General features: G+C 41.2%; 1 protein-coding gene across 1 annotated transcript in view; it reads left to right on the forward strand.

Annotated features, from left to right (window-relative positions):
* Window positions 1-13883, forward strand: part of LOC126414198 (actin-related protein 1) — a 73866-nt gene extending 59983 nt beyond the window's left edge. Inside the window, exons 6-9 of the mRNA XM_050083326.1 lie at window positions 1261-1426; window positions 1535-1708; window positions 1845-1907; window positions 10281-13883. Coding sequence (XP_049939283.1) covers window positions 1261-1426; window positions 1535-1708; window positions 1845-1907; window positions 10281-10424 — 547 coding nt within the window. The 3' untranslated portion in view covers window positions 10425-13883. The remainder of the gene's footprint in view (window positions 1-1260; window positions 1427-1534; window positions 1709-1844; window positions 1908-10280) is intronic.
* The last annotated feature ends 370 nt before the right edge of the window (window positions 13884-14253 follow it).

Genomic DNA, 14253 nt, shown 5'->3' on the forward strand with positions numbered 1-14253 from the left:
TCTTCACATATTTATGCACAATATGTCAGAAAACAGATCAAAATCACGTATTTAGTCGCTCGGTGACCATACTGGCACCGAAACAGAAGTTTTGGGGAGCAAAATAACTGACGATGGTTGAAGTAGAGAGGATATAAAATGTAGACTGACAATGGCAAGGAAAGCGTTTCTGAAGAAGAGAAATTTGTTAACATTGAGTGTAGATTTAAGTGTCAGAAAGTGTTTTCTGAAAGTATTTGTATGGAGTGTAGCCATGTATGGAAGTGAAACATGGACGATAACTACTTTAGACAAGAAGAGAGTAGAAGCTTTTGAAATGTGTTGCTACAGAAGAATACTGAATTAGGTGGGTAGATCACGTAACTAATGAGGAGGCACTGAATAGAATTGGAGAGAAGAGGAATTTGTGGCACAACTTGAATAGAAGAAGGGATCAGTTGGTAGGACATGTTCTGAGGCATCAAAGGATCACTAGTTAGTATTAGCATGGAGGGTAAAAATCGTAGAGGGAGACCATGAGATGAATTCACTAAGCAGATTCAGAATGATTTAGGTTGTAGTAGCTACTTGGAGATGAAGCAGCTTGCGCAGGATAGAGTAGCATGGAGGGCTGCATCAAACCAGTCTTTATACTGAAGATAACAACAACAACAACTTACTATGTAAGATCAAAACTCCTTAGGGTATGTAGTCAGATTGTTTGGACAAATTTTACTTAAAATTCATTTAATGCTTTTCACATTACTCTCAGTGCGCCCTTTTTGGCCCCATTTAGCTTCTGTTTGTCTACCAGGCTTTCAGTTCGTTTAAATCAGAGATGAAGCCCTCTTTGCTTTTGTAGCAACTTTCTAACATGGTCAAGGAGGGTCTTTACTATCCCTCACTACCTTTCTGTTATTTCTGGAGAAAAATTATGCTGTTATGGACTAACCCATTTGGGCATGTTCCACAATGAGGCTCACAGTGTCAGTCAGTCAGTACCTCTATCCGTCTTTTCAAACTCCACTTTGTTTCTTTGTTGTACTACATACATTGATAGGCAAACAATGTTTATGAATTTGCTGGCATAGAATATTGTAAACTAGGCTTTTCTAGAGGTTAACAGTGACAGTTGTGTTGAGAAAATGTGATTAATTTAGTTGTTCAGTGTTGGAAGGAATCTCATAAATTGCCAATGTTTTCAGCTACAGTCTAACAGTAACTTCACTCATTTAACTGTTCTAAACTTTTCTCTGTTATCTGATGTACACATATTTTTAGGTTACTGTTGCGGAGAGAAGGTGTTAATTTTTATACAACTGCCGAATTTGAAATAGTGAGAACAATTAAAGAAAAGGCGTGTTATCTTGCAAATAATCCTCAGAAGGAAGAAACTGTTGAAACTGAAAAGTACCAGTATGTTCTGCCAGATGGCAGCACTCTTGAAGTAAGTAATTTTTTTCTTGTAAAACAGTCAATTTAAAAAAAAGTCAAGAGTTATATAACTGCACCCAAATCACTGCACACAACTTAATGGGCCTTTTTTCTATGCCAGATCGGTCCAGCAAGATTTAGAGCACCAGAGGTTTTGTTCAGACCAGATCTGATTGGAGAAGAATATGAAGGACTCCATGAGGTTCTCCTGTACTCAATTCAGAAATCTGATCTAGATTTACGTAAAGTACTCTTTCAGAATATCATTTTGTCAGGCGGCTCAACATTGTTTAAGGTAAAGTCGTCTGTATTTTTCTTGTGTACATAATATAATACCATTCTTCCCCTCTCATTGTATATATTTGTTATTTTTATCATCCAAATTAGATGGTGGTGATCTCATAGTGTACTTGATGTTCTTCTGTTTTCAGGGATTTGGAGACAGACTGTTATCAGAAATACGAAAATTGGCACCAAAAGACATAAAAATTCGGGTAAGTTTCTTCTTGGTTTTTAGTTGTGAACTGCTGTAATAAACTGAATTTGTATATAAGCTTCCAATTACTGTTTAATTTATGTTTTACTCTCTCTCTCTCTCTCTCTCTCTCTCTCTCTCTCTCTCTCTCTCTCTCTCTCTCTAAATCAAATTCCTAAAACACCCATGTTTTTCAAAATAAAAAAGCCTTTCTTCTTATAAACCTATAACTACACAAGTGTGTACTGTCAGGAATGTCATTTGAGTATCTCTGCTGTAAGCAATGGTGTGGGACAAGTTGTTTGTTTTGAGCAAATTGTGCTGTAAAGTTTCTGTAAAATCTTCTTAGTTAAGGTATTTTGTAAACAATGTTAGGGATGATCCTTAACATCTCTGCCACCACACTGTCATTTAAATTCATGCAAACCATGGCAAGGGACACAACATAATTGCTTAAATAATTATTCACATTTATCTGATTAGCAACAACTTTTGAGGCACATTTTTGTTCAGGAACATATTCCGGATTTTATTTGAGTCATAGTTATCCACATCATCCTTGGATTTGTACAAATCTTCCCTGGAAAGCATTTTTGTATCATGAACACAGCACATATTACACTACTGGTAATAATGCTTTCAGCACTTACCACTGTTTACAGGCACACATTCCGACAAATCTACCATTAATGAAAATAAGAAATTGTAGTTAAGTTGTCATTTCTCAGTTTATCGTGGAACTGTTTTATTTGTATACCTTGTTTCCCATCGAGTGTCCCATACCATTGTTTCTAATCAAGGTCTTCATTCATGATTAATAAAATTGTTTTATTATTATGTTCCTAAAGAGTTTACAACTTACGAGATACTTACAGTCTCTTAAGAGAACAAATTATTAATTATGTCTTCAAATGGATAAGTTGCAACTATTTATCAATCTTATGAAAGAAAAATATGCTCCATTGAAGCCAAATCATTCACTTGAACTGTCCAGAATGTTCTTCAAACCAGTCTCTCGTAATTGTGGCTCAGTGACATGGCACATCGTTGTTTGGGAATACGAAGCCCATGAATGGCTGCAAATGCTCTCCAAGTAGCTGAACATCCAGAGCACCCAGTCCATTCCATGTAAACACAGCCCTCACCATTATAGAGCCACCACCAGTTTGCACAGCGCCTTGTTGACAACATGGGTCCATGGCTTCGTGGGGGCTGTGCCACAGTCGAACACTATCATTACTCTTTCCAACTGAAAATGGGACCGATCTAACCAGGCCACGATTTCAGCTAGGGTCCAACTGATATGGTCATGAGCCCAGGAGAGGCGCTGCAGGTGATATTGTGTTGTTAGCAAAGGCACTCACATTGGTTATCTGCTGCCATAGCCCATTAATGCTAAATTTATCAACAATATCATAATGGATACGTTTGTAGTACATCTCACATTGATTTCTGCAGTTGTTGCTTGTCAGTTTGCACTGACAACTCTAGAGAAATGCTGCTACTCTCGATCGTTCAGTGAAGATTATTGGCCACTGCATTGTCTGAGGTGAGAGGTAATGCCTGAAATGTGGTATTCTCAGCACACTCTTGACACTGTGAATCACGGAATATTGAATTCTCTAATGATTTCTGAAGTGGAATGTCCCATGCATCTAGCTCCAACTACCATTCTGCGTTCAAAGTCTCTTAATTCCTGTAGTGTGGCCATAATCAGTTCAAAAACCTTTTCACGTGAATCTCCTGAATACAAATCACAGCTCCGCCAATGCACTGCCCTTTTATAGCTTGTGTACGCGATACTACTACAGCCTGCAGATAAGCAGATCGCTATCCCATGACTTTCCAATTTGTTAGAAGGGAAAAAAGCGGGAGGCAAGACACAACAGTCTTGCCAGGTTAAATAAATTAATAAATAAAAAATGAAATAAACAATGTGTTCCCCCTGCGGGTCCGGGGGTAAGAATAGGCCCAATATATTCCTGCCTGTCGTAAGAGGCGACTAAAAGGAGTCTCCAACATGTCAGCTTTTCTGTCATGGCCCCCTCTCGGGTTTGACCTCCACCTTTTCCAAATTTCTGTTGATAGTGCGTGCCATTTGTGGAAGGACGTCTTACGTGGTGTTTTTTTGTGTGTACATCGTGCACTAAGATCTTGCATGCTGCTTTTTGTCGTGTGGCAGGCTTGGCCCCCTCAGTCTTGTAGGTTGCCTACTTTTTGTCTCTTGTGCCTTACCGTCCTTTGCACCTCCAACAATTCTGCGCATTTTGGCACCCGAAATCCAGTCCAGTCCAGTCCATCGTGGTGGGGTTGTCAAGTGTACCGTCTTGGTGGTAGCCCCCTGACAACACAGGGATCGCACTGCTGATGCCTGAGCTGCGACCTCCCCGCATATGCAAGGAATAGGTGCCCATCCTTTCTGGGGCACCAGGACTCCCAGAAATGGCCATCCCGCCATGTGGCCCTTGTTATGGCTGGGTGGTGCCTGCGGGCAGAGCCCCTGATTGGATTGGGTGGCGTCGGAGCGGATGACCCGCAATGAAATGGGTTAAATTGACTCAAGCTGGTGGTCGCTCAGCCCCAGCAGTCTCAAAGCGTTTATGAAATGATTTTAATGCTGCAACGTATGATTCCCGATCGTTCCCAGGGCAACTCGTCTCGTGAGCCATATTTGCCTCGGTACCTAGTTTGCTGCAGTACTGATGCCGAGACTTTTCAGGCAACGAAGCCCCAGTTTTCATAGACCACCTTGAAGATAGTGGCGGTGTTATCTAGAATGCACAGCGGGGCAATTTTGATCCAAGCGGCCTCCCCAGCCTAGTTGCAGGAGTTGCTCATATGTGACAAGCTGGGTGATATTCCCATCTCGATTACTCCCCATAAAAGCCTTAACTTGGTCCAGGGTCTTATTTTCCATCGTGACCTCCTTTTGCAGTCGGATGAGGAGCTATGCACCAACTTAGGGCGATAGGGTGTCCACGTCATCCGGCTCGTGCATAGGGGACCGAAAGACCCTTTGAGGGTGACTTGTTGCCTGAAAAGGTCAAGGTGATGGTTTACCATTGTGACATAAAACCATACATCCCTCCCCCTATGCGGTGCTTTAAGTGTTGGTAGTTTGGTCACATGTCATCTCATTGTACTTCCAGCGCCACATGCAGGGATTGTGGTCGTCCTCTGCACCTGGGCGCTCCGTGTGTGCCTCCTCCCACTTGTGTCAACTGTGGGAAGCACCACTCCTTCTGCTCACCTGACTGCCCTGTTCTCCATAAGGAGTGATGAATCATGGAAACAAAAACCCCAGACAGACTCACCTATCAGGATATGAAGAGGAAATACGAACGACTTCGTCCTGTGCAGATGACTACATTGTATGCTGCAACTGTGACTTCACTTCGTTGCCCCCGGTGGAGACGGCTGTCCCTGCGGTTGTTAAGCCTCCAGTGGGCCCTTGGGGCCACACTGGCTCTTCCCCCAAACTGATGGGGATATCGGACCCCCCGCGCCGAAGGTTCACCAGCCTCCTCCGGCTTCTCTCATGCAGAAAGGGTCCCTTGGAAGTCTACCTTCTAAGACCTCCTCCAGCGCGACAGCTGACATCAGTCAGTGGCTCAAGGAGCCATGAGCGGTGGATCAGAGAGCTTCCCACTCTTCGTCTGTCCCTGACGCTCTGTCTGAGTCTCCCTCCTCGGTTGCTCCTAAGGAGCAGCGGGAGGAGGCGAAGAAGAAGAAGAAGAAGAAGAAGAAAAATAATAGGCTGGGTAGGACGGACGAGGTTCAGGTTTGCCTCCGTGCCCCCTGTTCCTACCAGTTCTGAGTCAGGACGATTTGCAGATTTTGGCCTCCCCGACAATCTCACTCTCATCCCTACCTCAGACGCACTGATTCTCGATTCAGGCTCTCCTTCAGTGGTGGCTGATGACCCAGTGGCGTAATCTACCTCCTTGGTCCCTTCATGCCTTTTTTGGCCGTGGACAGTGTCATCCTCCAGTGGACTTGTAGAGGTTTTTTCCACCACCTTGCTGAGCTCTGACAACTTATCAGCCTCCACCCTTTCTTCTGCATTGCTCTCCAGGAAACTTGGTTTCTGGCGTTGTGAATGCCTGCCCTCTGTGGCTATCGGGGTTATCATAAGAATCGGGCAGCTTATGAGAGGGTATCTGGTGGAGTCGGAGTTTACGCTCTTCACTCTCTTTACAGTGAGCGTGACCATCTTCAAACACCTTTAGAGGCTGTCACTGTTAGGGTGTGGACGCCACAGACTGTTACTGTCTGCCACCTTTATCTTCCACCTGATGGTGATATCGTGCAGCATGTATTGACTGTGCTGGTGGCCCAACTGCCGCCACCTTTTCTGTTACTGGGTGACTTCAATGCCCATAACCCTTTGTGGGGTGGATTGGTGGCAACAGGCTGAGGCACTGTCATTGAGCGAGTGTTGGCACAGCTCGACCTTTCCCTCTTAAATACTGGTGCCTCCACACATGTCAGTATGGCGCACGGCACGTACTCGGCCATCAACCTTTCGGTCTGCAGCCCTAGCCTTCTACCATCTGTCCAACAGTGTGAGCATGACGACTTGTGCGGTAGTGACCACTTTCTGATCTTTCTGTCACTGCCACAGCATTGCTCTTTTGGGGGCCTCCCCAGATGGGCTATGAATAAGGCTGACTGGGACTCGTTCGCCTCCATTGCCACTATTGAGCCTCTTTCTCATGACGCTATTGATGGTGGATCACACGATTACCACCAGCATTGTTTATGCAGCAGAATCTGCAATTCTCTGTTCTTCCGGGTCCCCTCGGCAGAGGACTGTGCCTTGGTTGTCACCAGAGATCGCTGAGGCGATTAGCGATCGCAGGCGGGCCCTCCAATGTCATAAGCGGCACCCATCCCATGAACACCTATTCACCTTTAAGCGGCTCCGTGCCCGAGCCCGACACCTTATTCACCAACGGAAGCTGGAGTGCTGGGAAAGTAATATCTCCACCGTTGGGATCCGTACCTCTCCATCGCAGGTTTGTACCAAGATTAGGTGTGACTACGGATATCAGACCCCCCGTCAGTGTACCTGGGCTTTCCCTGAATGGAGCAGTCTGTACTGAATGAGACATGATTGCAGAACTCTTAGCAGAGCATTATGCTCAGAGTTCCACTTCTACGAATTACTCGCTGGCCTTCCACTCCCTGAAAGAGCAGTTGGAACTTCAGAGCCTTTCATTCCATACACGCCACTCCAAATCGTACAATGTCCCATTCAGTGAGTGGGAATTTCAAAGTGCCCTAGCCTCTTGCCCTGATATGGCTCCCGGGCCAGATCGCATCCACTGTCAGATGCTCAAAAACCTGCATGGACTGCCTGTGACACCTCCTAGACCTTTTCAACCGTATCTGGGTTGAGGGTGAGTTCCCATCACAATGGTGGGAAAGCATCGTCATTTGGCTGCCGTCAGCATCTGGTTGCAATCTTTTATGACATGCGGAAGGCATACGATACAACATGGCGACATCACATCCTCACCACGCTTCATGGGTGGGGTTTTAGGGGCCCGCTCCCGATTTTTATTCAAATTTTTTTGTTGCTTCGTTCCTTCCGCATCAAGTTGTTTCCTGCCATAGTTCCTCCTGAGTCCAGGAGATGGGATCCCGCAAGGCTCTGTCTTGAGTGTCTGGCTCTTTTTAGTTGCTATCAATGGGCTAGCTGCAGCTGTGCAAACGTCCATATCAGCTTCTTTGTTTGTTGATGACTTTTGCCTGTACTACAGCTCCACTGGAATTGCAGTTGCTGAACAGCAGCTGCAGGGCGCTATCTGCAAGGTGCAGTCTTGGGCCGTAACGCGCAGCTTCCAGTTTTCGGCCACCAAGACTTGTGTCATACATTTCTGCCGGCGTCGCACTGTTCACCCTGAGCCAAGGCTTTATCTTGACAGCGAACCTCCTGCTGCGGTGGAGACGCATCGGTTTTTGGGAATGCTTTCTGATACCTGGTTGACTTTGCTCTCTCGTATTCGGTGGCTTAAACAAGCGTGCAGGCGGCATCTTAACACTCATCATTGCTTGAGGCACACCAGCTGGGGTGCCGATCGGTCTACTCTTCTACGGCTGTATCAGGTGTTGATTCAGTCCCATCTCGATTATGGGAGCCTGGCTTACAGTTCGGCATCATCTTCCGCGTTGTGGTTGCTTGAGCCCATACTTCACTGTGGGATCCGACTCGCACATCCCTGTAAACAGCCTACTTGTGGAGGCTGGTGTCCCTTCATTGTGGATCCGGCACCAATGACAACTGGCCACTTATGCGGCACATGTTTGTAGCTTGTCTGGGCATCCAAATTACCATCTCCTGTTCCCCAACTCAGTCGTCCATCTTCCAGATCGGAAGCCCCAGTCAGGGTATACGATTGCGGTTCGCGTCTGGTCTCTTCTCTCTGGGCTTGACTTTTTGCCTCTTGCACCTCTTTTCTGGGCCCATTTATGTATACCCTCGTGATGTGTGCCCTGCCCCATGCCTTCAGCTGGATTTGGCACAAGTCCCAACAGACTCAATCACTACTGAGGCCCTCCGCTGACGCTTTCTTTCCATCCTTGCCTGACGTAGTCTATACCGATGGTTTGATCGTTGCTGATCGAGTTATTGCACCATGAGAACCCACTTCTGTGAGTCAGTGTTGACAGTGGTTCACATCTTGTTGGACTATCCGCTTTTAACCACACTCAAATAGGATGCTGCCATGGCTGGCTTAGCTTTGAGTTTTACTCAGGCAGGGGGCTTTTATCACTTGATCTGAGGGTTTGTGTCCTTTTTGTGTTGAGTCTGGCCTTTGGCCTACGGTTTTAGATTGAGGTTTTTAATGTGTCTCTTTGTGGTTGGCTTTTCCTTTTTTTTGTTTCTGTGGTTGGCCAACCACTGTAACACTGTGTTTTTAATTCCTCTTTTCTGGTCTTTGTCTTTCTTGTTCTGTGTCATCCCTTGTTATCTCCAGTACTTGTTTCTCTTCCTTATGGGCGTTTCATGGTTATGGAAAAAAAAAACCACAAAGCAACCAAACAAACAATGTGTTAAGGAAACAATCCCAGTACAATGCAAAGAGGTGGGGGTGGTGATTGTATAACTTAAATAAGCACTACAACTTTGCTGATGGAAGGTTGTGTCCTTGGCTTTCTGTTAACAACAAATACACAACACAACCTGTCAATAAAATTTATATTTATTAGTATCAGAGTGTTTTTGGATGAACTTGGATGTTAGCCCCCCCCCCCCCCCCTGCCAATGGTGTTACTGTGATATTAAAGCACAGTTTTGCATGTGTGTAGGGGGGGGGGGTGTCCCATACAGTGGGTGAGCTGTTCCTCATACCATTCTTTGTGACAGTTTATATGTAAAATAAACACAAGCACTCACCTTTAGTTAACTGATGGAATACTTTTTCCTGTTGCGGGTAGCAACGTGCCACTGACCAGTTAGTTATCGGTGCCTTTCATTTATTTTATGTATTATTCCACCCAGGAATTTCCTTTAATTACAGTTACTAATGTTCCAGATGTGTGAGGACTCTTCTTCATGTTGAGATCTACAAAATATCATATGGGAATGATGAATGAATACCATCTAGCAAAGAACCCTTGCAAATTTCATGTGGAATAAGAACTCAGTTTCCATTTGACCACCACGATTAAAGTTTCCTTAAATTCTTCAGGACTAGTGTGAAGACAGTAGCACAATTTTTGTAGAAATTGTTTTAGGATTGCATTGCATTGCATTCAACACCAGTATTTAAAATAATAATAATGTTCGTAAAAGAGCCACATTTGTAAATTTAATTTGTAAACTAATTTTGGTGTACTATATGGTGAAATACACAAGTCAAGTACATAATGAAATTTAAACAATGGAAAATCTAGAATGGAATAATGACAGCATTATGGAATGCATAGGTTGCTACTCACCTTGTAGAAGAGACACTGAATTGCAGGCAGGCACAATGAAAAGGCTGCTTTATGTTGAAGCTTTTGGCCAAAAGGCCTTCTTTCAAAGTAGAACACACACACACACACACACACACACACACACACACACACACACACAAAATTGTCTCTAGCGGTCCAGTCTCATTGGCTAGTGACAGTGGTTATGTATGTGAATTGTGCTTGTGTGAATGTGTGTGTATTTTCCACTTTGGAAGAAGGCCTTTTGGCCGAAAGCTTAAATGTATAACAGTCTCTTTGTAGTGCCTGTATGCTACTCAACATCTCCAATACAGTGAGTAGCAGTCTATATCTTTTCCATATTATAATGAAATTTCTCTTGAGCTGAATGACAGTTTCACTAAGAAATAAGAAGTCTTGTCCACACCTTCAGTGCATATATTAACAATTCCTTTGTTGTCTTCAGATATCGGCACCACAAGAACGTTTGTACACAACATGGATTGGTGGTTCAATTCTTGCCTCTCTTGACACTTTCAAGAAAATGTGGGTATCAAAAAGAGAGTATGACGAAGAAGGCCACAGAGCAATCCATAGAAAGACTTTCTGAAGAGACCACTGCTGTTGGAATTATAATATACCAATATTGCGTAGGCTGGTACAGAGCAATTATGTTACCAGCCTTGAGAAAATGTTGGACCACAAAACAGTACATGTCTGTTTAAGTGATTAACTTGTTTGGTTGTAATGTGGTAAATGCATTAAACTTTGCTTTATATTACAGTAAGATGATTTAAGAACTATACTGCTGTATTTTACAAGCCACTGTAGCTATCATGTGATAACATTCAGATGTATAATTTATTGCTAAAGTCTGTCTGAGCTTTATTATACAAATGTGCAAGGTATTGAATTCTTAGTTTCTTTTTTAAAAAAACAAAAAAGAAAGAAAGAAAGGGTAATGAAGAAATACACAGGTTTGCTGACTCTTGTTGATATACAGAGTGCCAGTTTCTGGATGTTGAGTTTCAAACAAAATTGTTTTAACGGGAAACTTAATGTGAGTATCACTGTGAAATATGTTAAGTTTCAATAATGTAACTCAAATTCGATCTCATCCTTTACACAGAAAAGGCTAAAGTAACTAATGTGCATATTTAATTTCATTTGAAAAAATAGGATATATGTCAGTAGGCAATAGCAGGTCTTTATTGCATAATTATTTATTGTTGTATTGTTATATTATGAAATTTTAATGATTGTAATCTCACGGAAAGTTCAGAGAGAGGCTATTCTATTGATGTGTACATTATTTATTTGTAATTTCCTCTTGAATAATTTAAAATTATTTTGCAACAGTATCGGCAGCTAACTTACGGAATTATGGTGGAATGCACTCAAACTGCTAGTGAGTGTAATGAGTTGTAGAAATAATGGTTTGTAATGTTATTTGTGTAATAGTTAGTGGCTTTGAATATACAATCAGTGCGACAACCATTGCTATCTTTTGTTATAAGTGGGGCAGCAATATGTCATAACCAGATAACATTTGCCATGTGCCAGAATTTGTGCAGGTAATTTATAAATTTGTAAAAAAAGCTTTCATCAATGAGGAAATATATTACAATTTATCTGTTGTTTCTGTGCGGTGGTACCAAAGAAGGCGGCTTGAGGTGGCCAAGTGTTCATATTTAATGTTTTCTGTTTGTAAGTTAAACTTACAGAAGAGGTGTTAATCCACACTTGTGCAGGGCTAGGAAGAAATGGGTTTAATTACCTCCAATCTGAACTAATGAGATAAGTGCACAGCTTTGTTTTGTTTCCAATATTGTTATATTTAAGGAAAAATTTTCCTAGTCTGTAAATGTCTTTTCACTTTGATTATGAGGGAACTGGTGAGATAGTTCAGGACTACCTTTGTCAGTAAATCGTTGGTGTATGCTAAATTTTAGTTCATACTCAATGCTGTAATGTATTTGTCATTCATTGTTTCAGTCTTGTGACTTTCTTTTAACTAAATTTTTAAAATTTTTAACTGGAAGATGGACTTATGAAGCTGCATTTTCGAATTTACAGGTCCTGTGTTGCAATGTAATTATTGTTTTTTTGGGCACAGTAATATGTATAATTTTGTTATGAAAGATGGTTTCAACATAATGTGTATTTATCAGCAGTTTTGCTAGTAGAAATGACATTGTTGTTTAGTACATATCAATGTTGCCTCTATGGAACAAATTGGTAAATTGGGATTCCAGTAACAAAAAGATCTGAAAGGAACAGGCGAGGGAGGAGGCATGTCTTAGTGAGGCAGTAGTAATTTTAAAAAAAATGGTGTACTATTTTTCTCAAATTAATTGCCTATTGCCATTCTTCGAATAGTAACAGATATGCCACAAGTGTATGGTGTTGCTGGTGCATCAGTTTATTTAAATATGAGAAATGTATGTCTTTATAAGGAGATATTTGTTCACAGGATTGTGAAATGAAACACTGAGAAACAGGTTGCATATTATGTTCCGGTACTATTTTGGTTTATGAAACAGGAGCAGTAATGAAAAGCAAATGCATGTGGTAAGCAACTGGTCTATTACTCAGCCTGCATTGGCTTAAACTGTCTTTTCAGGCGTAATTGCAGAGTTGAACTCCAGCTCTGACAGTCAGGCTAAAAAAAAAAAAAGCAGTAGGATATAATGCGCTGATCATGTCACTGTAATTTTTATGTTAATGGCAAAGTAAAAGTTAAATCATCAGAGATACATTTTAGTGTAAAGCAGTGGCCTTTAGTTTGGAGGAAATTGTTCGAAAGTATAATAGATGCATACTTGTTAATATTGAGAAGAACATTAATTTGTTGCTACCGCTGCATAAACACACTGCAAGTTGCTTGTTTTGCATTAGTTATCTTGTTGATGCATTCATTCTGCACAACATAATTGCAGTATCAGCTTGAATAACTCGTAAAAAAGACAGTGCACTTATACAATAACCGTTAAGATTTGTTGTTGCTCTCATTTCTATTTATTAATAAATTGAATTATACTCACAGTTTTCTACATTGTAGTGTGTATACATAATAAAACTATAGTGCCCCCTCCAGAAATTAATGCACTAGCCCTGCAGCATACTGTAGTCATTATTGTAAAAGTTTGATTTTTGGACAAATTAAATATGCATTTTCTCATATTAGTTTTGATACAAGGAATAAATACAGCATGTATCACAATAAAACACACTGACTTTTGAAAAGACGAAATGGAAAACTTTCATAGTGCAGCTTTTGCAACAGTCGTTCTTTTGTGCAGTCCTTCTACGTATACTTATTCAAGAAAAATAAACAGTATCCTGTTATGGAAATATAAAGATATTTCAGAAATTGTTTCATTATTTGTTCATTTGGATACTTTTTTTCAGTGCCTTTTGCGTTGTGATAACTCACCAATAACTTACTAATCATGCCTGTTTATTACTGTCATACGTTTAAACTCCGATTAAGCACACATTCCTTAGTAATAAGTGAAAGCACACAACCTGTATTTTGTAATCAGTGAATTATCTGGTATATTTGAAACTGAGTGACAATGACTGAGTTAAATGATGTATAACTGTGGTGTTGGAATGCAGAGCGATAGATAATGTAATTCTTTAAACAATGAAAGATTAATTAACTGAATGCCACTTTTGTAATGGTTAGATTTTTTTCAGTAAAAATCACTCGGTTAGTTTAATAATGCCGACAATAACACTCAAATCCTGTAATTCAGACCACAAACATTGTAAAATGCAGATTGTGAAACAGAGGTGGTATCTACCAACTATAAAGCAGAATTTGTTATGTATGTGATGTTTTGGGAGTGATAATACCATATAATATCTTCCATTCAGATGGAGGCTGTGCTGCTTTTGCAGTTTCTCTTCAGAAATCACAAGAGCTTGCTGCAAACAGTATTATTTTTTTAAGATTATAATTTATTGAGTTTCTGTAGTTGCAAGCTGATTGTGTACTTTAATTTTTAAAATATAAAATTTGTGTGTTTACCTTGTTTGTAATAAATTTTATACATTTTGCTTATTTTCTGAGTGCTTTGTGGCATTAGAACTTCGACAATGGGAGCATTGTTATGGCTCATTCGTTATCCCACTATGGTTTCATATTATTTATAGCACTAGGAACATTTTTCAAGAAAAGCGGAGTATCTCCTTGGATGCGGAACTGAAAGTGTTAAAACTTGGATTTTACAGTTTCTCATAATGACACTATTTGGTTGCTCAAAAGATTGCCAAGTATTATCTACAAGTTTTAAGCGTCACATCAGATTCTCCTGCAGTTTTGCATGTACTCGGAGAACCGTATTAGATACAGATCTACAGAGAAACAAGTTAAAAATGAAAACAGTGAAGGCACAACATATTTCAAGGCAATATCAGTTACATTTATAAAA

This window comes from Schistocerca serialis, chromosome 1 (genome assembly GCF_023864345.2).
Source record: "Schistocerca serialis cubense isolate TAMUIC-IGC-003099 chromosome 1, iqSchSeri2.2, whole genome shotgun sequence".
Classification (NCBI taxonomy): Eukaryota; Metazoa; Arthropoda; class Insecta; order Orthoptera; family Acrididae; genus Schistocerca; species Schistocerca serialis.